General features: G+C 39.9%; 1 protein-coding gene across 1 annotated transcript; it reads right to left on the minus strand.

Annotated features, from left to right (window-relative positions):
- Positions 1 to 1,187: 1,187 nt before the first annotated feature.
- LOC140014606 (uncharacterized) lies at positions 1,188 to 25,893 on the minus strand. The gene is made up of 5 exons (XM_072065673.1): positions 25,715 to 25,893; positions 25,010 to 25,170; positions 24,214 to 24,650; positions 4,273 to 4,669; positions 1,188 to 1,420 (listed from the first exon to the last, which is right to left on the minus strand). The coding sequence occupies exons 1-5, from the start codon at positions 25,891 to 25,893 to the stop codon at positions 1,188 to 1,190; spliced, it is 1,407 nt and encodes a 468-aa protein (XP_071921774.1).
- Positions 25,894 to 26,272: the final 379 nt, after the last annotated feature.

The raw sequence follows: 26,272 nt of genomic DNA on the forward strand, positions 1-26,272 counted from the left end.
CCTGAAATAAGAGCAGATGAGGCTAAAATATCCCTCACATCTAGTTTTAGGGTTGCCTCACTAGGTATACAAAACTCAACCACTTTTGTTCGACAATCTACTCGAGCATGATAATGAGCTAACCAATCGATTCCTATAATAACGTCATACTCCTTAATGGCCAAACTTACAAGGTCGAATACCAATTTTGGCTTACCAACCCAAATGTCGCAGTTTCTATACATCTCGTTAGTTAGTAAAGATTGGTTACCCATAGGTGTTCTCATTTCTAAATCATATGACAACCTCTCGGCTTTCACATCAATTTCACACATAAAAGTAGGGTTGACAAAAAAATGTGTTGCACTAGGGGGTCTATCAAAATCTTGACCAAATGATGAAAAATAGGGATCGTACCTTCCACTACTTCCGACAGCTCAGAAACTTGCTGTTGGTCCAAGGCATATACTTTGATTGGTACCCTTGGCCTGGTCCCTCCTACTGTGGTCGGTCTAGGGTTTGACCTATCGCCCTGCTGGGTATCACTGGTAAGTGGGCAGGTTGCGATTTGGTGCTCTGTACTACCACACCGTAAACACTTTAATGCCTTACACCAACAATTATTCTCAGTGTGATTAAACTTTCCACAATACCCGCAAGACAATCGAGGGGCTGATGTTTGTCCTCCTTGTGAGGCACTTCTCATCTGTCCTCTTCCACCTGAGGGTTCTCTGGGAGTAACTCTCCTAGATTTCCCGAAATTCTTTCACGACCTGCTCCTCGACCCACTTTAGGGAGTGGCATACCCCGATTACCTTGTCCCTACCCTTAACCTCCACTAGGGGCACTTTTTTTTATTTTACTTGCGCCCTTGTAATTTCAATTTTTTGAGCATTCTCAAGAACCTCCGTGAAAGTATTAATTTGTGCCGCCGCCAAAGCCTTTTGTTGTTATACATTTAATCCCTGTACAAATCGCCTCATCCTCCTTTGCTCTGTAGCTATCAATTCCGGAGCAAAGTTGGATAACTTGGTAAACTGAGTCTCGTACTCAGATACACTTAAGGCTCCCTGACATAGCCTAATAAAATCGTCTTCCCTTTTTTCTTGAACTATCGGTAAAAAATTTTGATCGTTAAACTCTCGTACAAAGTTCAACTAGGTCCATGCTGTCTGCTCTCTCTCCCACTTAGCCCTAATTACATTCCATCAATCTCTGACTGGTCCTTCCAATTGGAATACAGTAAAGTTCACTTGCCTTTCTTCTGTGTAATTCAAAGTAGCGAAAATATTAATTATTGTCTCCAACCACCACTCTACTGCTTCCGAGTCTGGCCCTCCAAGAAACTTGGGAGGAGAAAACTTTTGAAACCGCTCTTGGACCCTATCTTCCCCTATCTCAGGGTCCCTAGACTGGTTAACAGGGGTTTGACCCTGCTGCTCTACCAACCGAGTTAGAATGTTAGTCATATGCTGAATTGCCATCGCTACCAAATCCCCTCCTTCAGCCCGAGGTTCAGGTTGTTGCTCGACTTCGCATCTTTCAATTCTCTCGATTCTTGTATGTGACAGCCCCACCTCCCCCTAAGGCGAACCAAAGAGTTCGACGGACCGCCTGCCCAGCTCTCGCCAGAACTACGAAGACGAAACATACAAAACCTATCTAACTTTCAAGAGAAATTCCGATAAAACGAACTATCGAAACTTATCAAGTCATTCACACACAAGAAATGTATCATGAATAATAACACAGCGTTCGAATGCTTAAATGGTCACGAAAAACGAAGAAACGAAAATTGCCACGGGTGAACAGTGCCTGCCAAGTCACTATCCGGCCAGAATCTGGCCGGATAGGAGGCAGTGGCCAAAACCAAAAGGGATCAAAACCCCTGTCAATTCGGCTGGAAACTGGCCCGATTGCCCTGGCCGGATTCAGGCCAGAGGCCAAACCCAAAATTTTTTCTTTTCCCCTGATATCCGGCCAGAACTTGGCCGGATTTGATGAACAGTACCCACGTCAAGGTTTTTCCTATTTTGCGCAACTCCACAATTGTTTGAAATTCTGACCAAAACACAAGGAGACTATAAACCAATGTTGTAGAAACATACCATGTAGTATATACATCATATAACATAACAGAACACCTTCTCAAAAGTATAGTGTTACAAGTACAAATCAAAAGAGAATGTTTGATCGATTACAGTTAGGGTTTCCCCAATAATCGAGGAGCTATACAAAAAAACAAAATGCCTAACTAGCTCAACTCGTTTTCTCAAACACGATTCCAAAATGATTCCTGTAAGGAAAACAAAATAACGAGGGTGAGTTTACGCTCGTGAGGTACCAACAAAAGTAAACACATACTCTCACATAGTTATCCAAAGCTCATAAGGAAACAAGTCAATATAAAAGGATACAATTGGCTCTCAAGAGCCACTTTCCACTTGCCGTACTTGATCTCAAACCCGTTGATACTCCGTCAACCTTTGAAGAGAAGAACAAACCGTAGATTTCCACTTTACACCACATTCCTTCCACCGGTCACCCCCTTACCGGGCCCGAACACCTCACAGTAACAAAGAGGGTAATACTCGAGTATACCAAAACGTCGAGGAGTTAACACTCCACTCGACCAATAGTGAACCCAAGGTCCGTTATCGATTCGCCCAAGCCCTTGCTAGCTTGACTCGAATAACGACCAATGGTGTATGAGCTCAAATATCACAGTTAAGTTGTCGAGCATAGCCCAAACAATATCAAAACATACACAGATACGATTGCACAGTTAAACAGTAACAGTAGTACCAATAAGAGACCGAGAGCGATAAAGTACACTCTCGTCTCATTCAAGCCATTCAAGTTCACATTGCAAGTATAAACAGTCATTTAAGCATTAGACCATATAATGGTACACTCACCGAGGTAAATAAGCAAATACACAAGTTCGCTTCAGACGTAGGCCCCGGATCACCGACACGACCTATAACAAGCAAGAAAATCACAATTGAGACCCGAACACGAGTCAAATCATTATAATGAGTTACCAGTATAATATAACTAAACGTAAAATGGAGTGACAGTGGGTGTTAGGTATGAGCAACCGCAAAACCTCTTCAATTCTACCCAAAATCACTCCCAACTCAAGATTACTAAATCTCCTTAACATTGGACAGCATTTCCCCTTTAATTTTTCACATTTCCAACCTATCATTCATCACCAATGTTCACACAAAAGGACCATCAGAGCAAACACAGTCGGTAGGCCAGTCAATACACCTTACTAGGGTCACAATACCCTTAAATTTCAACCAATTACAAACTTATGAGCAAACCATAGAAATGCCCCAAATATATAAAACCCTAAAACTGAAATTTTTTGCTAAAGGCTGAAATTTCCGCAACAAACTACCATTGACACATAGAGGTCCTATATTACTCAATATAAGGCTATCATTCCATGGCTAACTATAATATACTATATAAAACAGAAAAATCCTCAATAAATAAGAAAATGGGACAACTCAACCATAATTCATGAAATAATCCACAAGATGACATGCTTTACCACTAGAATCCCATAATTGATCATTATCATCATCAAAGAGAAGATATTTTGGCAACTCACCTTGTCAACTCCAAGAAGCAAGGTAGTTAGTGGTTCTTCTTCACAAATGGCTCCACCAAAGCTCTCAAACTAGCTTATCAACTTACTTATGTGGAGAAATTTGGAATTTTAATGGTTGATTTACAAGATTAAGCAAGAAATGAAGGAAAATTGAAGAAGCTTTTCTCTCTTCTTCTCTCTCTAGTTGCACGGCCAAAAGGAAGGAAATGGAGATGATTTTTGGTCAAAAATTGATTTAGTAAAGGTGAGGAAAGACTAGTCAAAAGTCCAACCTCCAATAAGAATGCAACATGTGCCTTTTCTCAAGTTTATCTCATTCCTTTGTCTTCCAATACTTAATTAAACTAGCTAACCTCTAATTAGCTCATAATACCATGTAATATAATCTCCGTACATAAAACTTCTCCACATTCATCACATTTACCACACTTAACGCACTAATGGGTCCCACTTCAACTGTACACCACCATTAACACAGAAAATGACTTATTTTGTAAAAATGACTTAAAAATCATATTTTCTCATGAAAATCCCCAGAAAATTCATAGAATAAAGAAAACATAGAAATAGTGCACAAAAGTCTAAAATAAATGCCTAGAAAAATAAGAAAAATTTCGGGATCTCACACTCTCTTCCCCTTAAAGAATTTCGTCCTCGAAATTTCTCACCTGAATCATTAAACAGCTTAGGGTATTTCTTTTTCATCTCACCCTCCATTTCCCAAGTCACCTCCTCAACTCCGTGGTTCTTCCATAGAATTTTCACCAGGGGAATTTGTTTATTCCTCAGCTCCTTAACCTTTCTATCCTGTACACGCACAGGTCTCTCCTCGTAGGTAAGGGCTTCATCAACTTCAATCTCCTCTAATTGCACAACATGAGTCGGGTCAGGGTAGTACTTTTTGAGCATTGACACGTGAAAAATATCGTGAATCCGGGACAAGCTTGGCGGCAACTCGAGTTGGTATGCTACTTTCCCAACCCGTTGGAGAATCGTGAAAGGTCCTACAAATCTGGGTTGGAGTTTCTTCCCTCTACCAGCAGTAACACTTCGCAATGGTGTAATCTTAAGGAAAACACGATCCCCAACTTCAAATTCTAAATCTTTTCTTCGGTTGTCCGCGTAGCTCTTTTGGCGACTTTGAGCTGTTTGGAGTCTCTGACTGATTAACTTGACCTTGTCTTGGGCATCCTCCATCCAAGGAATGGTTGTAGGGTCCAGGACCTTCTTTTCTCCTATTTCATCCCAGTATATCGGTGATCGGCACTTCCGTCCATAAAGAGCCTCATACGGTGCCATTTGAATCGACGAATGGCAACTATTATTGTAGGCGAATTCCACTAAAGTCATATATTGACCCGAATTGCCTCCAAAGTCCAAAATACAAGTTCGTAACATATCCTCAAGGGTCTGAATTGTTCGTTCCAACAGTCCATCCGTCTGAGGGTGATAGGTGGTGCTTAGGTTCAGTTTCGTTCCCAAGGTCTCCTGAAATTTTTACTAAAACCTCGATACAAATCGAGGGTCTCGGTCGGAAACTATACTCACGGGAACCCCATGTAATCTCACAATCTCATCCATATACAACCGAGCCAACTTATCCATGGAATACCTCATATTCACAGGTAAGAAATGAGCCGATTTGGTTAACCGATCAACGATCACCCAAACGGCATCATGTCCTTTTTGTGTCCTAGGTAATCCAGAAACGAAGTCCATGGTGATGTTTTCTGTGATGGCCCCACCTCCTCCTAGGGCGTACCAAAGGGTTCGGCGGACCGCCTGCCCAACTCTTGCCAGGACTCACTCACTCGTATCTCACGTATACATCCATAGACAATAAGTAACATCGCAATTCAACCTTATAATATACATCGATGGACAAATCAAGATACAAAGCTTCTATACACCCGAAATACTTCAAAGCATTTACAATTCAAGTACAACCAACCCTAGTCGGGTGCTAGCGCAAGTACAATTCAAAATTCAAAAACAACTAGATTACGCTAGTCTGTCCACGTCTCATGCCTCGGTCGTACCCCCTGTAAGGAAAACAAATGGCGTGGAATGAGCTAAAAGCCCAGTGAGGTTCCAAATAACAAGTTGACCATTTTTAGAAGTACAAATATCAATGTAGCAAATTAGCGAGCATAACTGTGAGGCCCCAGTCAGTTTGTAAGTTGATATTAGGGTGATTTATTATTCGGTGTGGTGAAATTAGGGTTCTAGGGCTAAGGAGAAAACCCTAATCTTGGTTAAGATTGAAAACCCTAGTTTATGTATGTATTATTATTCGTAGGTTCGAGCTATAATTTATATTCGGTGTTCTAGTGTGTGTTTTGGCATACGTAAGTTTAGGATTTGTTTTAGTTTACAAAGGTTTAGCAAGTTTGATATGGTTAGCAAACTCTAGATTAGCAAACCTCTAGTGTTACAATTTATTAGAAAGCTTAAGTGGGGTTTACAAACCCTAATTTTGCCAAAGTTATAAAAGTTGTTGTTTGATTGTTTTATTATGGAGAAAGAATGTTTAAGTATAGGTGATTAAAATAAGAAAGTGATTAGTGAAGTAATTAAGCATGATTACATGTTTTAGATTAGATTAAGTTATGACCTATGGAGTTAATTGAAAGATTATCAAAAGTTTGAGGGCAAGAGTAGGATAAAAGCTAAGTTGAAGTGCAAGGGTTAAAAGGCAAATAAAGCATTTTTATGTGATTGGTTAGCCTAAAAATATCTCCTATGGTCTTTGACTATTTATTACCTTAAGACTTGTAGGCTAATCACAAGACAAAACAAAACAAAACTTGGAGAGAAAGAGAGAGTGAGAGCCGAGAGGGAGAGAAAGAAAAAAAAGAAGGAAAGCTTGCTTTGGTGCATCATTTTTGCTCTTCAATCTTGAGTTTGGATCTTGGAGAAACAACTTGAGCACTTGATTGTTGTGGGTGATCATCTACAAAGCTTGAATCAAAGGTAAATCATCTTCTTTGAAAGTTAAAATTTTGGGGTTTCTAATCTTTAAGCTATGAAAGTGATGTATTTTGTTGTGATTATGGATTTGTATGGTGGAATTGATGTTTATATTGAAGTTTCATGGTTTAATTATGATGATGATGTTGCTGAAATTTTGATTAAGCTTATGAAAGAATTAGGGTTTCATGCTAAATAAGTTAATTAGCTTTAATTTTGTGCTATGAAGATTGTAGTGGTTGTGTTTGATGATTGGTTTCTTTGGGTTGATGAGTTGGTGGTACAAAAACGGATTTGGGTTAAGAAACCCTAGGCTTTCTTAGGTTAGTCTAGCTTGCCTAATGTTTAGTTGGATAGGGTTTGGTTAGTTGGATGTTAGATCAAGTTCCTTAGTGCTAATGAAGTGAGGTTAGGGATTATGGTTAGTGTTTGGTAATTTTGTGGTAAGGTAAGGAGAGAATTTCGGACCATGAATAGACCTTTTAGAAGCTGGTATATGTGTGTTTCATTGGTAGGATTTTGGGTTGGAAAACTGGTATAAGAACCATAGAAACGGACCGTGCGGTTGCGGCGCGCAAAACCGGCAAAACTGGAAAATCAGGGCAGTTCAGCATCTGAACTTTGGCTTCATTTTTCTTGATGTTACGTATGGATATTCCTCAAAAAATGAAAGTTGTAACCTCTTATGTCCTGAATATTCCTGCAAAATTTCAGGTCAAACGGATTAGTGTATCCTGAGTTATAGACAAAACACTCATGCCTGTTTTGAACATTGGTTTGTGCTGCGTTTTGAAGTCAGCCTCTGACCGTGCATTTTTTCCGTTTTGATTCCGTACGATATGGGTGTCAACTCCTTCATAAGAAATGTAGATCTTGGTTTTGGCTTCGAAATGGTATAAAGTGCGTCGAAATCCGAGTTCCGTAGCTCCTGTTATGACCAAAACAAGATCGATCGTCAAAACTGCCTTGAATCTGGACAGTTCTGACGGGTATTTTGACACTCAACTTTCGTTCTGTTCTGAATGGATTGAGGTCTTGGCCAAAACATCAAAGTTTTATCCTTATGTCTCATTTTTCTAATGCCTTTGGAATTTCCTGATTTGGATTTGTGAGCTGGGAGTTATGGTCCAGCAAACATACCCTGTTCGTTACTCTAGAGTGCGAATTCCTGGAACGGTTTTCTGTACTTTCGACCTATTTCCGTTTAGATCCGGGTTGAGGTGTCTTCATGAAAACTATAACCCTTCCTCTTAGCTTCGTAACGGTACCTCATGTACCTTGATCCGACACTCGTAGCTTCAATTAGGCTCAAAACAGTTTTGACGGCAAAGCGATTAGGTTACCATTTCCGTTTCCGTATGCCGTTTCCGCACTCGTATGTGCCGATTTTGCCGTTTTGCTTGTTTTAGGCATATTAGTAGCCATTTATGATATTATGTGACGCAATCTTCTATTTCAGACGGTGGTGAGTTAGGTGGAGCCGGTGGGGCCTACTAGCTACTCCTCGCGGCACAAATTTCGAACTTTTGTTCTTTTGTTCGTTTGTTCGTTGGGTAAGTATTCAGGCCACTCTTATGTGTTAGTTGCTTATGTGTTTCGATATGTATGAAAAGGGTACCTAGGCGAGGGTGTACTTTATCGCACTCGACCTAAACCCTAATTTACGCACATATTTGTACATGGCATATGTATATGAATCATTTTGGAACTAAACCCCTTGAGCTTGTGGCTCGGGGTAACTTTTGAGTAAATTTTGTGAAGTTTGTGAGTTTGGGGCCCGATCTCATGACCTAGATGGACTATTCGAGCCGGTTAGGGCTTGGTCGGAGTCAGTCCAACCTGGTTTGAGGTCACCAAGTTTGTGAATCCGGTTCACCGATTATGTGGACCAAGTTTGTGACCCGAGCTTGTGAACCAAGCTCAATTTCGTTCGCTCGAGCAAGTTTGTGAGGTGTCTGGCCAGAGAGGGTGATAAGGTGTACGGTGGGAGTACAAGTGAAGTTCTACGGACCATTATTTGTAGTCGACGGAGTGTCGGCAGGAGGTCACACATGGCAAACGATCTGGCTTTGGAGCCACCTGTATCCTTATTCTGTGATGTTACTTTTCTGCTTTTGCTTTACTCTTACTATGTAACTGTTGTTACGTGAAATTTATACTTTTGCCCCTGTTTACTTACTAAGCATATAGCTTACCCTTTTCCTTTTGTTTTCCTTAGCAGGGGCCGACGCGGGGACTTTTGGCACATACACTAGTAGGGTTAGGTTTGCTTGTAATAGTTGGACAATTAGGATGTTTGTTTTTGTTGTGGTGGTTTGTATCAGGACCCTCCTTAGGGTCTACTCTTTGGTTTTGGTTATAATTATAAGGATGTAATAGTATGAGCAGGTACTTTTGAATAATGTAATTAGAACTTTTTTGGGGATTGTATATATTGTATATAGTGCTCTTTCGATTTATCTAGTTTTATTACTTTAGGTTTTGAGTCCTGGCGCGAGCTAGGCAGGCGGCCCGCCGATACCCTTGGGTTCGCCCTTGGGAGAAGTGCGGTCGTCACAATAACAAGTCAAGAAAATGAGCAATAACGCCTCAAGTAGCAAATCTCAAAATGAACGAGTATAAAGTGTTTTGTTTTTCAAAAGAAACAAGAATCCGATAAGCAATAATCATGTCAAAGTATAAGGATACGGATGGCTCTCAGGAGCCAAGTTCCCATTGCTTCACCAGAGCTTGATCAAATAGTAGTTGACACTCTGTCAACTTTTAAGTAAAGTAACCAGTCCAGTAGAGCACCATTTAACTCCATTCTCCATCCACCAACCAAACCCCTTACCAGGCCCGAACTCCACAATAAACATTGGTGGTAATACGCGAACATACTGATTAGTCGAGGAGATAACACTCCACTCGACATCACTAACTACCCATGGTTCGTTATCTAATCGACCAATCCCTTACCGGCTCGACTCGATTAACTATCCAGTGGGGTTTGGGTTCCCAAGAATTCGATGAGATAACATCTCCAATCGACTGAATCAAGATAAAAGTATGGAGACGGGAATGAGAGGTGCCACCCACTCGGATCGAGTGTGGTACATACTGCCACCCAGTACTTACAAGTCACGCACAAGTATATCAAGTCACTTGCAATAATAACGAGTACACATCACATTAGGGCAAGTGCGATAAAGTACACCCTTGCCCGATCATACCAATCACATATCATTTGATCACATTGGTCAAGTATTGAAAACAAGTGTTCAGTTCAATAAGGTATTTGGAAGCACTCACCAAAAGTCTAGTGCCTCTCAAAAAAAAAATCACGTTCCGGTCCAACTCCTTGGTTAGAGTCCAAATCTGCGATAAAATATCATTTACCAATGTAAACCTTTCTAGAGTTCGAAACATAGGTTCAAGAAAATTAAGTAAATGCAACTCGTTATGTAGTATTCAAGATACTTATCAAATCCCGAAAAATTCATGCTCACTCGTTTAGTTTCGGTAAGGAAGCGGTTAAAACTTTAGAACTCCCATTGGAGTCGAAAGAACGAGGAAAACATATTTCAAGTAGTCGTTATTTCCATTTCCTCAAGGGTGCAAGTTCGGCCAAGTTTTAACTTATATACCTCGATAAAAAAAGACGCAAATATCCTAGATGGTTCACGTGGTATTCGCTCTCAAGCCTTACTCAAGTCGCAAGTATATCTACCTAGTTTTCGAACGTAAATTTGGGCGGCACGTCCTTTGTATTTACCTATTTTCCAGCCATTTATGGCTTCATTCTTTTCCTCAATCAGTCCCAAAGTCACACACAAAAATCTTCTCATTTCAATAGCCGTTCAATAGGCTCAAAGTCGTACAAGTACAAAATCAAGTTAGGAAAATGTCCGGAAATGAAGTTTAAGTCATAAAACAAAAGACAGATTTGCCGTCGCTTAGCGTAACGGGCACAACTGAAGCTACGCTTATCGGATTGGGGTGCAATTTATACCGTTTCGAAGCTAAGACAAAGGCCTACAACTTTGATGAAGACCACTTGTGATACACAGAATGTTAGGAGATTGTTTAGTTTTTGGTTTTGATTTAAAACCCTTAAATTCGTTTTGTTTAAAGACTAGAAACCCTAAATTCTAAAAAAAAAAAAAAAAGAAAGAAGAAAAAAAAAACCTAGTTACTGGTGACTAATCGATTTTCTTAAATCTCTCATGTTTTAATCGAAACCCTACTTTAATGGAATTGTAAAATCCCGCACATTTTCTTATAAATTCCTTTCCTTGGAAATTATTACTTTATAATAGCCTTACTACCCAATCACCCCACAATAAGTGCAAATGAATATAGAAGTAAGGGTTTTTCCTTTTCGTTTTCAAGTAGGCGCGAATTAGGGTTTTATGCCTATCCGTGGTGTGACTATCCGGTATGGAGTGTGGATCACATTTGGTGATTATGAGTGAGTTTTAGATGATACTAAGTGTATGAATAGAGGTGATAATAATAAGTTAGTGAATTGTTTGTTAAAACCCTAGTATACGCGATTTAAGAAAAATCGGCTCAAACCGATGGGTATCGATCACTACCGATTGAACATACCACTTGACTACCACTTCCCTACCACCACATACCTTTGATATTGTTGCAAAATATCTCCCTCATCCTCAGCCTTTATAGCCGAAATTATTGACCCAAAATGCAAGGAAAAGGAAAAAAATTTTGGATGGAATTGGTGGTGCCAAGTGTTGGTCTTTCATGGTTCCTTGACCAAGCCAAAGTCCTACCTTCTTATCATCCATTTTGCTTCATTTTCCCTCTTTTTTTTTTCTGCTTTGGCCGAGAGAAAGGAGAGGGAAGAGAGTGAGGAGATTTTTTCAATTTTTAACCTTGAATCCAACCTTTTCAGTGCAAACAAGAAAAACTAAACCGATTAATCATTAGTTTGGAAGCTTGGGAAGCTTAAGGAACCAAAAATTTCAAGGAGTAGTGGAGGATCACTCTTGCAAGGTCTTGTCTTGAGGTATAATGGCTGATCACTCTTTCTTTCTCCATTAATCATGATTAAGTTGGGTATTAATGTTAGAGTTGTGCTTGTGATGCTAGTTTCAAATGGTTTTGATGATTCGAGGGAGGAATATTGAGTTAGGATTTTGATTTATTCACTTATATTTCTTGTGGGTTAGGTGTTATATGATGTATATATATGGTATATAATCTTGTAAAGGAGAAAGTAGTGGTAGTTTTAAGGTAAAAATGTGAATTATAACTTGAATTGTAGAAAATTCCAGATTTCTGGAAATTCAAGCATCAGTTCTGTCCGGTTCCAGTTCGTGATGTTAGAAGCCGAATTAGATTTAACACAAAACATGAAAATTGTATATAATGATGTTTTATATGTGTCTGTAAATATTCAACTCAATCCGAGTAATGTAGCGTGTGAAAAGACAAAAGTACCCCTGACTGCCATAGGAAGAACTTTAGGGACAGTTTTGACATTTCACCAATCTGACCGCGTCTGTTCACCCTGATGCGTACTGAATTAGTATTTGTCCAAAACACAAAAGTTGTAGTGCTATGTCTTAGCTTTCCAACACCTCTGGAATTTCCTCGATTGGACTTCGGTAGCCTGATTTATTCTCATTTACGCATAAGGCGGTTAACAAGCCCGAATGTGAGAATCTGGTTCTGTCATTTGCGATTTTGACTTAGATACACTACAAACTGGACTGAGTGGTCTTCATCAAAGTTGTAGGCCTTTGTCTTAGCTTCGAAATGGTATAAATTTCACCTCAATCGGATAAGTGTAGCTTCAGTTGTGCTCGTTACGCTAATTGACGGCAAATCTATCTTTTGATTTATGCCTTACATTTCGTTTCCGGACATGTACTTTGTTTAATTTTGTACTTGTATGAGTTTGAACCTATGGAATGGCTACTGAAATGAGATTATTTTGTGTGTGACTTTGGGTGTGACAGCCCCACCTTCCCCTAAGGTGAACCAAAGGGGTTAGCGGATTGCCTGCCCAGCTCTCGCCAGGACTAACGGTTCAGTTCACATCGATCTAATACGTTCCGAAACATACAAACGCGCGTAAACAAGTCAAAATGTCAAAATAAAAAAAATGAAACCGGAGTCGGCCATGAATAGTAACCGACACGTCAAAACCCAACCAAACATCAACCAAATATCTACATTTGAAATTAAGCATATACAATCCAAAGTGGCATACAAAAGTTATTCAAAAGGTGATACATGTACGGTTTGCCAAATCAAAAGAGAAACGGACCCAAAAGTACATTTAGGTTTTCAATCAAGGAGCTATACAAAAGATATGTCCATCTAGCTCAATTCGGCAACCAATTATCAAATCCAGTCCAAAAGTATTTATTTTCCTGTAAGGAAAACAAAAGGGAATAGAGTGAGCTTATGCCCAGTGAGATAATACCACTCAAACAGCAAAGTTCACATAAACATAAAGCTTTTCATTCCAATTCATCAAAAGTAAGCAAAGGCACACATCAATAGTGGTGATAAAAGGATACGGGCGGCTCTCAAGAGCCCTTTTCCTCGTTTGCATTCTTGATCGGATCTCATTGACCCTCCGTCAATGTTTAAGAGTAACCAACCGTAGGCTCCACTTTACTTCCATTCCTTCCATCCAACATACCCCTACCGGGCCCGAACTCCAAACAGTAGAAATTTGGTAATACTCGAGTATACCGGAATCAAGAGTCTCACTACTACAAGATTCCATATAACAGTCCCCATGGCTCGTCAATTTTCACGACCAAGCCCTCGCCGGCTCGATCCAATTGACTACCAATGGGGTTGAGCTCAGTCGTATCAGTAATGGTCGTTGGATACTCGTCCAAGCGACACCAAATTCATGAACCAATTCAGTATTTCATGTATCATTCAGTCATTGCAGTAAAACAGAAGACAGTCATATGAGATACCAAATGGGTGAGGGCGATCAAGTACACCCTCACTTAATTAAGTTCAACGAAGCAAATAAGCCTTCAAGGCATCAAGTTCACATTTACCAAAGCCACATTATAAACAACAAGTGAGTGGTACACTCACCAATCAAGCAAATGATATTTCATGCACTTCCGCCTAAGAGCGTCTTGGACCACCGTCACGTCCTAAAACATTCAAATAAGTACAATAAGACTCGATTACCGGTCATAAACCAAGTCCAAATACCACCAAAATAGGGCTCCATAAGAATACATAAGCACTAGAGTAAACCAGGAAAATCCGGAAATGGAATTAAGCTCTACCCCAAAAAAATAGTTTTTGACATCATTTTGTGGTTTTGGCACCATTGGCACTACGATTATCGGATGGAGGTGAAAGATACACCGTTTTGAAGCTAAGAGATAGGGATACAATTTTGAATAAGGCTACTCTGCCCAGTTTCGAGTGTAACTAGGTCAAAAATGCAAGATACTAAACCAGAACCGCAAAAACAGGTTCACAAACCACATTCTGGTTCAAACACCATAAGTCAGGTTACCTAAGTCAAAATTAAGTAATTCCAATGCCATCCGAAAGCTAAGATACAAGGCTACAATTCATCAGAAGGCACCAGCAACCAAATCAGAAGCATTCCCAACCAACTTAACCAATTACAGACGCAATTATCAAATTCGGGTAGAACCAGGGCAGCAGGGGCATTTCAGTCTTTTCTTAAGCTACGTTGCTCCGATTGACCTGATATTTTGTAGGCATCTCTAAAATATCATTTCCTACAACTTTCATGTTTTAATCCAAGGCTAATTCGGCCTCTAACTATGAGCTACAGTGCGGGCAGAATGTAAGAACATGAAACCCTAACTTTCCAAATTTCTTCCAAAACAGAAATTTCCTGCAATTAACCACTTTTTCCACCTTCTAGCTTCTTTAAATATCATTTCCAATCATCATACATGATCCCATAATAATAATCATATGAAAACAGAAAAATCACCAATAATTATAAAACTTCACAAATTTCATCCAAAAATCACAAATAACCACTAAAATCATCACTTAAGCTCACATTAACCACTAATTAAGCATTATTGAAGAGAGAAAAGGAGTTCCTCCACCACTCACCTTGCCAAGTCAAGAAAGAAGCAACTTAACACCTTAAGCTTCCAAACCACTTCACCACCAAGCTTAACTCCACCAAACTAAGAGGTTTTATGGAGTAATTGGAAGATTAATCGGTTTAATTGAAAGATTGGACAAGATTGAAGACAAGATTGTGGAGAGTTTTCTTTTCTTTTGTTGCTTGAAGAGGCCGGCCAAGAGAGGGAGAAAAATGGTGAATTTTTGGTGAATTTTGATATTAATTTGGTAAAGGCATGAATAGTGGTCAAAATGGCAAGATTTAATCACATGGTGACACTTGTCACCCCATTAAATGCATGAATATCCTTTTGTTCCCTCTCACTCTAATCCATAAGGTATCCTCTAATTATCTCCTAGCACCCGATAATTTAAGCCCAGTATCCAAAACTTAACCTAGTTGGCCGAATTTTTTCAAACTTTTCGCCTTAGTGGGTCCCACGTCCGGTATACGCTCTTAATTTCTTAAAAACTAACCAATACTAGAAAACTCACCTAAAAACTATATTTACTCATAAAAATTATCTAGAAACTTTTCGAATAAAGAAAATGCAGAAAACATGCCAGTAACCCGAATAAAACCTAGAAAATGGGAAAAATTACGGGTTCTCACACTCTCTCCTTCTTAAAAGAATTTCGCCCTCGAAATTTCTCACCTTAACTCACGAAAAGTTCAGGGTATTTCTTTCGCATTTCTTCTTCCACTTCCCAGGTAGCTTCTTCTACCCCATGGTTTCTCCACAGTATCTTAACCAACGGAATCTGCTTGTTTCTTAGCTCTTTGACTTTCCGGTCAAGCACTTGGACAGGTTTCTCTTCGTAAGCAAGCGATTCGTCTACGTCGATCTCCTCTGGTTGTAAGATATGGGATGGGTCGGGATAGTACTTCTTGAGCATCGAGACGTGGAAGAAATCGTGAATTCTAGAGAGACTGGATGGCAGTTCTAACCGATACGCTACCGTACCTATTCTTTGGAGAATCTTGTAGGGTCCAACGAACCTCGGTTGGAGCTTCTTTCCTTTGCCTGCTGTGACACTCCGTAAGGGTGTGATCTTGAGAAACACATGGTCTCCAACTTCGAATTCCAAGTCTTTATTTCGATTATCTGCGTAGCTCTTTTGTCGGCTTTGAGCTGTTTGGAGTCGTTGCCGTATCAACTTGACCTTTTCTCGAGCCTCTTCCATCCATGGAATAGTGGTTGGATCTAATGCCTTTCTCTCGCCAACTTCATCCCAGTAGATCTGTGACAGCCCCACCTCCCCCTAAGGCGAACCAGAGGGTTCGGCGGGCCGCCTGCCCAGCTCTCGCCGGGACTCAATCGTTCACTACATTCCTCAAACAGATTACAAGATAAAACTCAAATATTACATCAAATTCTCCAATAAATAATTACATATCAAAAGCGAAGCGTCCATGCTTCCACTGCGCCACTCTGATCCATGATCCAACTATTATACAAGAGGAAGCCCAAATTCAAAGTACACATGAGATAATTCATCCGGTCACAGGAATAAGTACTACAAGCCTTCCTTCGCCTTGAGCCCTGTGGAGGGGAATAAAATATTTTTGGGGTGAGCTAGAAGCTCAGCGAGTAACCAGTAAAATCCTTAAACAAATATATTTCACAATGTTGCATTTCGATCATTTCGATGATGTCATGATTCAGAGATCAAATGTTCGTTTAGTGCTCTCGTGAGCCGGTGAAATCACAGCACTTGAACACCCAACGCTCAAATAGATCATTTAACATTAACATTAACATTAGGAGGGAGCCCCTTTTTGAGCTCCGGAGCCATTTGCTCCGTCATGTCACGAACTCACGAAAATGGTGGAGACGTTGGTGTCCAGCACAAGATTTTCCCAGAACTCATTGAAGCCAAATCATGTCATGAATTCACATGCAAGCACGCATGAGATGCAATCGAGTACATAATGCAAGAAACATTTCACAAGTACTTTGGAAATAGTTTAGGGTCACTCACCTCCATGGCTCAGAAATCATCCATCAAATATCATTGCCTTGCTCAAATCCAAGTCTTAAATCACAAACTCAATGCAAACAAGTTCATTCAAAGTTCGGACAGCACTTCCCCTGAATTTGCTAACTTTTCCAGCCATCCTGGCTTCATTATTTCCTCATTCCAACCCAAAGGTACACACACAACAACAAGTTCATCCAATAGCCATTCAGCAAGCTCCAAGTAGCTAGTACAAGTCAAGCTAGGGAAAAGTCCGGAAATGAAAGTTAAGCTCAAAACCAGAAAAATGGTTTTGACGTCATTTTGCGGTAATGGTACCAAAGGCGCTATGATTGTCGGATGAAGGTGCAAGACCCACGGTTTCGAAGCTAAGAGATAGGGATACAATATTACAGAAGGTCACTCAACCCAGTTTCGAGTGTAACCAGGTCAAAAATGCAAGATACCATACCAGAATCACAAAAACAGATTCACAGAACGCATTCTAGGGGAAACATCATAAAGCAGGCTATCCAAGTCCAAATCCAGAAATTCCAAAACCATATGAAAGCTAAGAAACAGGGATAAATTTCATCAGAAGACCTCAACAACTAATTCGGAAGCAATTCCAGCCAAAACAACCAATTACAGGCGCAATTCTTACATTCGGGTAAAACCAGAACAGCAATAGTAATTTCGACTTTTCTCATTCTACACTACTCCGATTGACTTGAAATTTTGTAGGCACCTCCAAAATGTCATTCCATACAACTTTCATGTTTTAAGCCAAGGCCAATTCGGCCTCTAACTAGGAGCTAAAAATTCGGGCAGAATGTTCCTTCACAAAACCTAATTTTCTGAAATTTCTTCCAAAACAGAAATTGATTGTAATTAATCACTTTTTCCACCTCCTAGAGTCATTAAACATCATTTCCAATCATCATACATGACCCCATAATCATATCCATATGAAAACAGAAAAATCCCCAAAAATTATAAAACTTCACCAATTCAACCAAAATCAAGATATAATCCATAAAAGTGCATCTTATACCACCACCAATCATGAATTGAACATCAATTAAGGGAGGAGAGTGGTTCTTCACAACTCACCTTAGCCATACAAGAGATAGAGCAACAAATCACCTTAGCTTTCCAAACAACTCCACAAAACACCTCAAGACCACTTAGCAAAGAGATTTTATGGAATGATTTGGAGTTTTATTGGTTGGATTTGAAGATTGAGCAAGAAATAGAAGGAAGAAATTGAGAGCTTTTCTTTCTTTCTTGAGCAAGAACATTCGGCCAAGAAGCTTGCAAAATGAAGCTTATTTTGATCAAGTTGTTGTATTTATTTGGTAAAGGTAAAGGTAAAGTCAAATGGTCAAAGTCCAAGATTAAATTAGATGGTGACACTTGTCACCTTTAGGTTTAAAACTTATCTTTTTGTCTCTCCAATACAAATATCTTAACACTTTGTAAAATAATATCACTTAATACAAAATTCCAACAAGTTGTCAAAAATATAATGCATTTACCGCACTAGCGGGTCCCACGTCCAAAATACGCTCTTAATTTTTCAAAAACTAACCGATACTAGAAAAATCATTTTAAAACTATCTTTGCTCATAAACTTTATCTGGGGAATTTTTCTAATAAAGAAAATGTAGAAAAGGCGGGCGATTAAATAAAATAAACCCTAGAAAATTAGAAAATTTCTGGGTTCTCACTCTCATACTTTTCGGGGCGTCACAAGATCGGTGATCGGCATTTTCGTCCATATAGTGCCTCGTATGGGGCCATTTGAATCGACGAATGGTAGCTGTTGTTGTACGCAAACTCTACTAAGGTCATGTGTTGACCCCAGTTGCCTCCAAAATCTAGAATGCAAGTTCGTAGCATGTCCTCGAGAGTTTGGATGGTTCGCTCAGATTGTCCATCCGTCTGAGGGTGATAGGTCGTGCTCAAGTTGAGTTTCGTCCCTAGCGTTTCCTAGAATTTCTGCCAAAACCTAGATACGAAACGTGGGTCTCGATCGGAGACAATACTGACTGGAACGCCGTGTAGCCTTACGATCTCGTCCATGTACAGCTGGGCCAACTTGTCCATGGAATATTTCATGTTTACCGGCAGGAAGTGAGCCGATTTGGTTAACCGGTCGACGATTACCCAAACGGCATAGTATCCTCGTTGCGTTCGTGGTAAACCCGAAACAAAGTCCATTGTAATGTTCTCCCACTTCCATTCGGGTATCTCAAGGGGTTGTAACAAGCCCGATGGTTTTTGATGCTCTGCTTTAACCTGTGGGCAAACGAGACATTTCTGTACGTACAGGGCGATTTCCTTCTTCATATTATCCCACCAATAGGTTCCTTTCAGGTCCTGATACATCTTACTACTACCCGGATGGATTGTGTACTTGGACCGATGGGCTTTCTCTAGAATCTCCGTTTTCAACGCTTCATCCTTCGGCACCACTATTCGGTTTCGGTATTTTAAAATACCCTCAGGACTAAAATTGAAATCAGTAGTTTCTGTGAGAACCTTGAATTTTGCAGATAAATACCAATGCATACTTCAATTTCATTTTTATCTAGTATTCGTATTCCTTAATCCCTTCTAGCATTACTTTCACTCGCTTATAAATATCAGTGCATATTTCATTCGTAGTTCTTATTCTTTCATAAATTCTAGCATTATTTCATTTGTTTTAAATAAGTACGTAAAAATAATTTTCATGTGCAAAATAATATAATTGTGCTAAACTATTAAATTACCTAGCTTTGCTACACTAAATTAATAATTCTTGAGTTATATTAAATTTATTCCTTAAAAATAAATCCCTTAAATTTCGATAGCTAATTTTATTCCCGAGTAAGGTTAAGTGTAAATAGAAACCTTAGTATTAAGATACAATCGATAAATTTTAGACAAAAATGATACAAGTATCCTAAGTATATTTAGGACGTAAGAATTTCGATAATTATTTTTAAGTGCTAATTGTGAGAACCCGTATTTTTTTCCCTAATAATTTTCCTAGGGTTTTTCCCCTTTAATTGCATGTTTTCTGCATTTTTTTGGCTTAGGAAAATTTTCTTGGTGGATTTTATGAGTATTTATAGTTTTTAGATGATTTTTCTAGCATTGGGTAGTTTTTGAAAAATTACGGATATATTATGGACGTGGGCCCCACTAGTGCGAAAAGTTCGGAAAAATTCGGCCAATAAGGTTAAGTTTTGGATACTGTGTAAAATTTATCGGGTGTTAGGAGATAAGTAGAGAATGTGAAGTGATTGATGTGAGAGGGGGAAAGAAGGATAGGTTTGCATTTAAAGTGGTGACATGTGTCACTATGAGGTTGGTGGTGACTTATGACTTACTATTCTTTTTTTTGACCTTTTGACCAATTGGTTAAATATCCTAAAATTACCACAAAATTCACCATTTCTTACTCCTTGGTGGCCGGATCTCTCTTGAGCAAAGAAGGAAGAAACTCTTCACCATTTTAGCTTCCATTTAGCTCAATCTTCCAAAACCAATCACATAAACTAGTTTCTACTCCATAAAATCCTTCCATTAGGTGCTAGTAAGTTGTTTGGTGAAGTTTCTAAGGAAGCTAAGGTGTTCTACAACTCCCTCTCTCTTGTTTACTTGGTAAGTGGTGCTTACACTTCCTCCTACACTTAATGATGTTTAATTTGTGCCTAGTGGTGGCTAAAGTGCTGAAATTTGTGATTTATATCTTGGTTTGAGATGAATTGGTGAAGTTTTTATTTTATTGAGGAATTTTCTGGTTTAATGTGATCATGATGTTGTGGTTATTTATGATGGTTGGTAATGAGGGGTTATGACTCTAGTGGATGTAAATGATTGGTAATTGCAATCAATTTTGGGTTTGGAAGGAATTTGAGGAAGTTAGGGTTTCATAACCCCCTTTTCTGTCCGGTTTTGTATCATATGGTTAGAGGCCGAATTGGCCTTTTCTTAAAACATGAAAGTTGTAGGTATTGATGTGTTTGAGGTGTCTGTAACATTTCAGGTCATTTGGAGTAGTGTAGAGTGACATATGTCGATTTTACTGTTGCTGTTCTGGGTTGATCAGAATGTGCGAACAGCGCTTGAAATCGTCTGTTTTGACTGGAATTGCTTTGGATTTGGATGTTGGTTTCTTCTTATGAAATGTAGCTTGATGTCTTAGCTACCGTATACCTTTGGAATCAATGCATTTGGACCCGTATAGACTGAGTTGGACTAATTACAGCATAGTGTGATTTGTAAACCTGCAATTACGGTTCTGGTTTGGTATTCTGCATTTTTTCACTTAGTTTTGCTAGGATTTGGACTGAGTGGCCTTCTACATTGTTGTATCCCTGTCTTTTAGCTTCAAGATGGTGGGTCTTACACCCTCATCCGATAAGCGTAGCGTATGTTGTGCCATTACCGCATTAGGAGGCCAAAACTGTTTTTGTTGTTAGGGCTAATATAGTTGCATTTCCTGATTTTCTGGTTTGCTATCATGCTTATATATGCATATGAAACGCTATTGGGGTTGCGATTGGCATGGCTTTATGACTCGTTATCGAGTCTTATGGTATTTGTTTACGTGTTCTAGGGCGTGACGTTAGTGCACGACGTACTTTGGACGACGGTGCATGAAACCTCACCTACGTGAGTGGTGAGTATACTACTCACTTGGATGTTTATAATGTGGCTTTGCTATATGTGATTGTGATGCCTTGAAGGCTTGTTTGGCTATTGGAAATGATTAGGGTGAGGGTGTACTTGACCGCCCTCATTCCTTTTATTCTTGTGAATGACTGTTTACCGTTTCACTGTATTACTGTACTGATATATAAGTTATTGGATTCCATACATGGGATATTGTTTGGGTGTCGATTGGACGAGTATCCAACGGCCCTACTGTACTACTGAGATCGACCCCGTTGGTAGTCATTTGAATCGAGCCAGCGAGGGCTTGGTCGTGAAAATTGACTAGCCACGGGGACTGAAAAGGGAATCTTGTGGTAATGGGACCCTTGGTTCCGGTGTACTCGAGTATCACCTAAAGCTACTGCTTGGAGTGCGGGCCCGGTTGGGGTATGTTGGGTGGAAGGAATGGAAGTGAAGTGAGGTCTACGGTTTAGTACTTTTAACATTGACGGAGGGTCAATGAAGTTGGATCAAGAATCTAAGCGTGGAAATGGGCTCTTGAGAGCCGTCCGTATCCTTTTACCGATTTGTTTTGCTTCTTATTTGCATTCTTGAAATGAACGCTTATGCTTATGTGATCTTGGATGCTTATGTGGTAGTAACTCACTGGGCGTTAGCTCACTCCGTTCCATTTGTTTTCCTTACAGGAAAATGATCATTTTTGGAAGATCATACTTGTTGGTTGCCAAATTGAGCCATGTATATGTCTATTTTGAATAGCTCTTTGCATGAAACCCTAATGTGTATTGGGTTCATCTTTTGATTGGCAAACCGAACATGTGTATTCATGACGAATAGCTTTTGACATGCCAATGTGGTTGTAAATGTTGAATTTCAATGTATTCATGTTTGGTTGATGTTTGGTTGGACTTCGGAACGATTCGGCTTTCAAACGGCAAAAGAAAAATTTTTGACCGAAGAGCACTGGACTGAATCCGGCCAGGAATCCGGCTAGAAACTGGCCGGATTGTCGGCCGGATTGCTTGGGGAAAATTTTGAATCCGGAAGTTAGCCACTGGACAGTATCCGACCAAGAATCCGGCCGCTAATCCGGCCGGATTCCCCTGTTCCAGGCACTATTCATCGTTTTTGTTTTTTTTTTATTTTGCTATTTTGATACTTGTGGCTTGTCCGAGCACGCTTTTACTTTTTCAAAACGTTTTAGATCGCATGTAACTGCTCGTTAGTCCTGGCGAGAGCTGGGCAGGCAGTCCGCTAACCCCTTTGGTTCGCCTTAGGGGAAGGTGGGGCTGTAACACTAATAACGTTAAATTTAGAACTGAGATAAAAACAATTTAGGTTCAAAACCCTTATAATTATTCTTAGGACGTTGTATTTCGATAATTGAATTTTTGCAAGGTTAGTATACTAGTAGGCTATCGAATTTCATCCGGGGTAGATTTTGGAATTAGTTTATGAGTGAGAACCTAAGTGGAAGGTCGAACAAGTTGTGAAAAGACCAAACTGGCCCTCCACTATCTTGGATTTACCATGTAGCCACGGAAACCTTAAACAAGATTCATTCCAAAATTTCCAATTGCTGCCGGTTCCATTTCCATTATGTATTCCAGCACTTTCCATTCCTATTTCCGGCTCAACTCCACTAAAACACTGCAATATATATACATTCCACTAACCACAACAACCCCACTTCACTTCCATTTCCCTGCCTCGGTATCATCGACAAGAGTGAGGAAGAGGGAGCCGGATTCTTTGCTCTGTTTTCTTTCACTATGAGGGGCAAATGTGTTTTGACCAAAGGCTAATTCAGTATGGATCAGGGTGAAAAAATGTGGTCAGATTGGTGAAATGTCTAAACTGGCCACAGAGCTCTACCTATGACAGTCAGGGGTATTTTTATCTTTTCACGTGATACAGTGCTTGGATTGAGCTGAAATTTTACAGGAAGCTATAAAACATTATTCCCTCCAACTTTCATGTTTTGTACTAAGCCTAATTCGGCCTCCATCATGGTCGAACAGAACGGGACAAAACAGAGTATCTTTAAAACCGAAAACTGGAATTCATGCAGTCCAATGCTAATTTTCTTATTTCGGGCTTGATTTACTACCTCAACTTCCTATACAAACCCACAAAAGTGATATATAAACCATCATTAACCCTTATTAGCATCTTACAACATCACAATCACCATTTCTACTCAATTGCTACGAGCTTTTACAAGAGTTCAAAGCTGCTTTACCTTCCAAAGGTTGGTTCCCAAGGTTGCACTCCAAGAGCCAAGTTCCTTAGCTTTCTTTTGCTCTAACTCCCAAGCTTGTTGGATGAGTTGCCCACAACCAGAATTTTTCTTGTTCTTCCTCTTATTTTCTCTCGGTTTTTCTTCCTTCTTTTCTCCCAAAAGCTGGCCGAAAGTTCCCTTGTTTGTTTGGCTTTGGTCTTGCTGAGTTAGATTAATACTAAGTCACTTGGTCAAAGTCCAACTACCTTTTTGATTAGCCAATCAAAATTGAGCTTAAGAATCTCATGGAACCTTTAGGAAGTCTAGCAACTTGTGATTAACCAAAGGTCACGCTATGGTCCAATTAAATTCACAATCCTACCAATTTACTCCACAATTTACATACTTGGTATATTCCAAAAACCTAATTACACCTCAATTACTCCACTAATCACCCAATCACTATAATTACCTATAATAAAATATGCATTATCATACATAAACTCAATTACATAATAACCTTTTAGTCACAAGTAAAACTAGGGTTGTGATTTAAATTTAAAGTGTCCAAAAAAAAACAATGTTTTTAAAACAAAGCAAAAGAAATAAATCAAAATTTTAAAAGAACGAGGGAAAAACATTGTCCTAAAATTCGGGGTATCACATTTTTCCACTTCCATACGGGTATCTCCAGAGGCTGCAGTAATCCAGAAGGTTTTTGGTGTTCAGCCTTAACCTGCTGGCACACAAGACAGGTTCGTACGTATTGAGCTATATCCCTCTTCATTCTATCCCACCAGTACAACTGTCGTAGGTCCTGATACATCTTATTACTACCCGGATTGATTATATATTTGGATCGATGAACTTCCTCCAGAACCTCTCGTTTCAAATTTTCATCGTTAGGCACCACTATTCGATTCTTAAACTTCAATATCCCCTTAGGATTCAGATTGAAATCAGGAATTTCCCCTTTCTTCACATTTTCCACCCATTTCTGAACTATTGGATCCTCAGTTTGAGCCTCTTTGATTCGACCCAAGAGCTTGGATGTCACATGGATATTCCCAAAGGTTATCTTCTTATGTTCCAATCTAGGATTCCACTCACCAACGGTTCCTAACATTTCCCATTCTTTGACCATTAACCAGACATTTGAGCCTTCCGACTTAGGGCATCAGCTACTACATTAGCCTTACCCGAATGGTAATTGATAGTACAGTCGTAGTCCTCCAAGAATTCCATCCACCGGCGTTGCCTCATATTCAACTCCTTTTGAGAAAAGAGGTACTTAAGACTCTTATGATCAGAATAGACCTCAAAGATCACCCCGTATAGGTAGTGTCTCCACTTTTTCAGAGCAAAGACAACTACGGCCAGCTCTAAGTCATGGGTGGGATAATTTTGCTCGTGGGTTTTCAGTTTTCTAGAAGCATAGGCTATCACATTCTGGTTTTGCATCAATACACACCCCAAACCTTCCCTCGAGGCATCGGTATAAATAGTGAAACAGTCCTTACTATTAGGCAAGGCCAGAATAGGGGCCATGGTCAATCTTCGCTTCAACTCCTGGAAACTATCCTCACATTTATCACTCCACAGAAATCGACCACCCTTCTTTGTCAGATCAGTTAAAGGACTGGCAAGTTTCGAGAAATCGACGGTAATAACCTACCAACCCTAGAAAACTTCGGATCTCAATGGGATTATCAGGTCTTTTCCACTCAGTTACTGCTTCCACCTTCGCCGGGTCTACAGCCACTCCCTCTTTCGAGATCACATGCCCCAAGAAAGAAACCTTCTCCAGCCAAAACTCACATTTACTAAATTTGGCATACAACTGGTGATCCCTCAGGGTTTGAAAAACCAGCTTTAGTTGTTGCACATGCTCCTCATGGGTTTTCGAATAGACCAAAATGTCATCGATAAACACAACGACAAATCGGTCCAGGTAGGGTTTGAAGACCCGATGCATTAGGTCCATGAAAGCGGCAGGGGCGTTGGTCAGTCCAAAGGGAATAATGGCAAATTTGAAATGCCCATACCGAGAATTGAAGGCAGTTTTAGGCACATCTTCCTTTCGGATCAATAATTGGTAGTACCCCTGTCGAAGATCTAGTTTTGAAAAGATCACTACACCTTGCAACTGGTCAAACAGCTCATCAATGTGGGGTAGTGGGTACTTATTCTTAATAGTCATGTTGTTCAACCCTCGGTAATCGATACACAATCTCAATATCCCGTCCTTCTTTTTAACAAAGAGAATAGGTGCCCCCCAAGGAGATCCACTCTCAAGGATAAAACCCTGCTCTAGAAGGTCTTGCAACTGCAACTTCAACTCCTTGAGTTCAGCAGGTGCCATACGCTATGGGGTCTTAGAGATAGATGAAGTCCCCGGTAACAGGTTAGTCTCAAATTCTATCTCTCTTTCCGGTGGTAGATTCACTAATTCATCAGGAAACACATCCGGATATTCACCCACTACTGGAACATCTTCTACTTTCAACTTATCAGTGGGAGTGTTAATGAGAAAGGCTAGGAACCCTTGTGCCCCTCTACTCAATAGTTTCCTAACCCGAATACCCGAAAGCATTGCAAATGAGGTTAGACTGCCCCTCACATCTAACCTTAAGGTCGCCTCCCCAGGGATACGAAATTCCACTACCTTCCTCTTACAGTCTAGCTGGACATCATACCTAGCTAACCAATCCATGCCCAATATCACATTGTACCCCTTAATG

This window comes from Coffea arabica, chromosome 9e (genome assembly GCF_036785885.1).
Source record: "Coffea arabica cultivar ET-39 chromosome 9e, Coffea Arabica ET-39 HiFi, whole genome shotgun sequence".
Lineage (NCBI taxonomy): Eukaryota > Viridiplantae > Streptophyta > Magnoliopsida > Gentianales > Rubiaceae > Coffea > Coffea arabica.

Coding starts and splice junctions, on each gene's coding strand:
- LOC140014606 (XM_072065673.1), bottom strand. CDS start 25,893: ATGGCACCTGCTGAACTCAAGGAGTTGAAGTTGCAGTTGCAAGACCTT. Junction 24,651..25,009: donor TACCGATGCCTCGAGGGAAG/GTTTGGGGTGTG, acceptor GGGAAATGTTAG/GAACCGTTGGTGAGTGGAAT. Junction 4,670..24,213: donor TGCAGCCTCTGGAGATACCC/GTATGGAAGTGG, acceptor GTTTTCCTTAAG/ATTACACCATTGCGAAGTGT.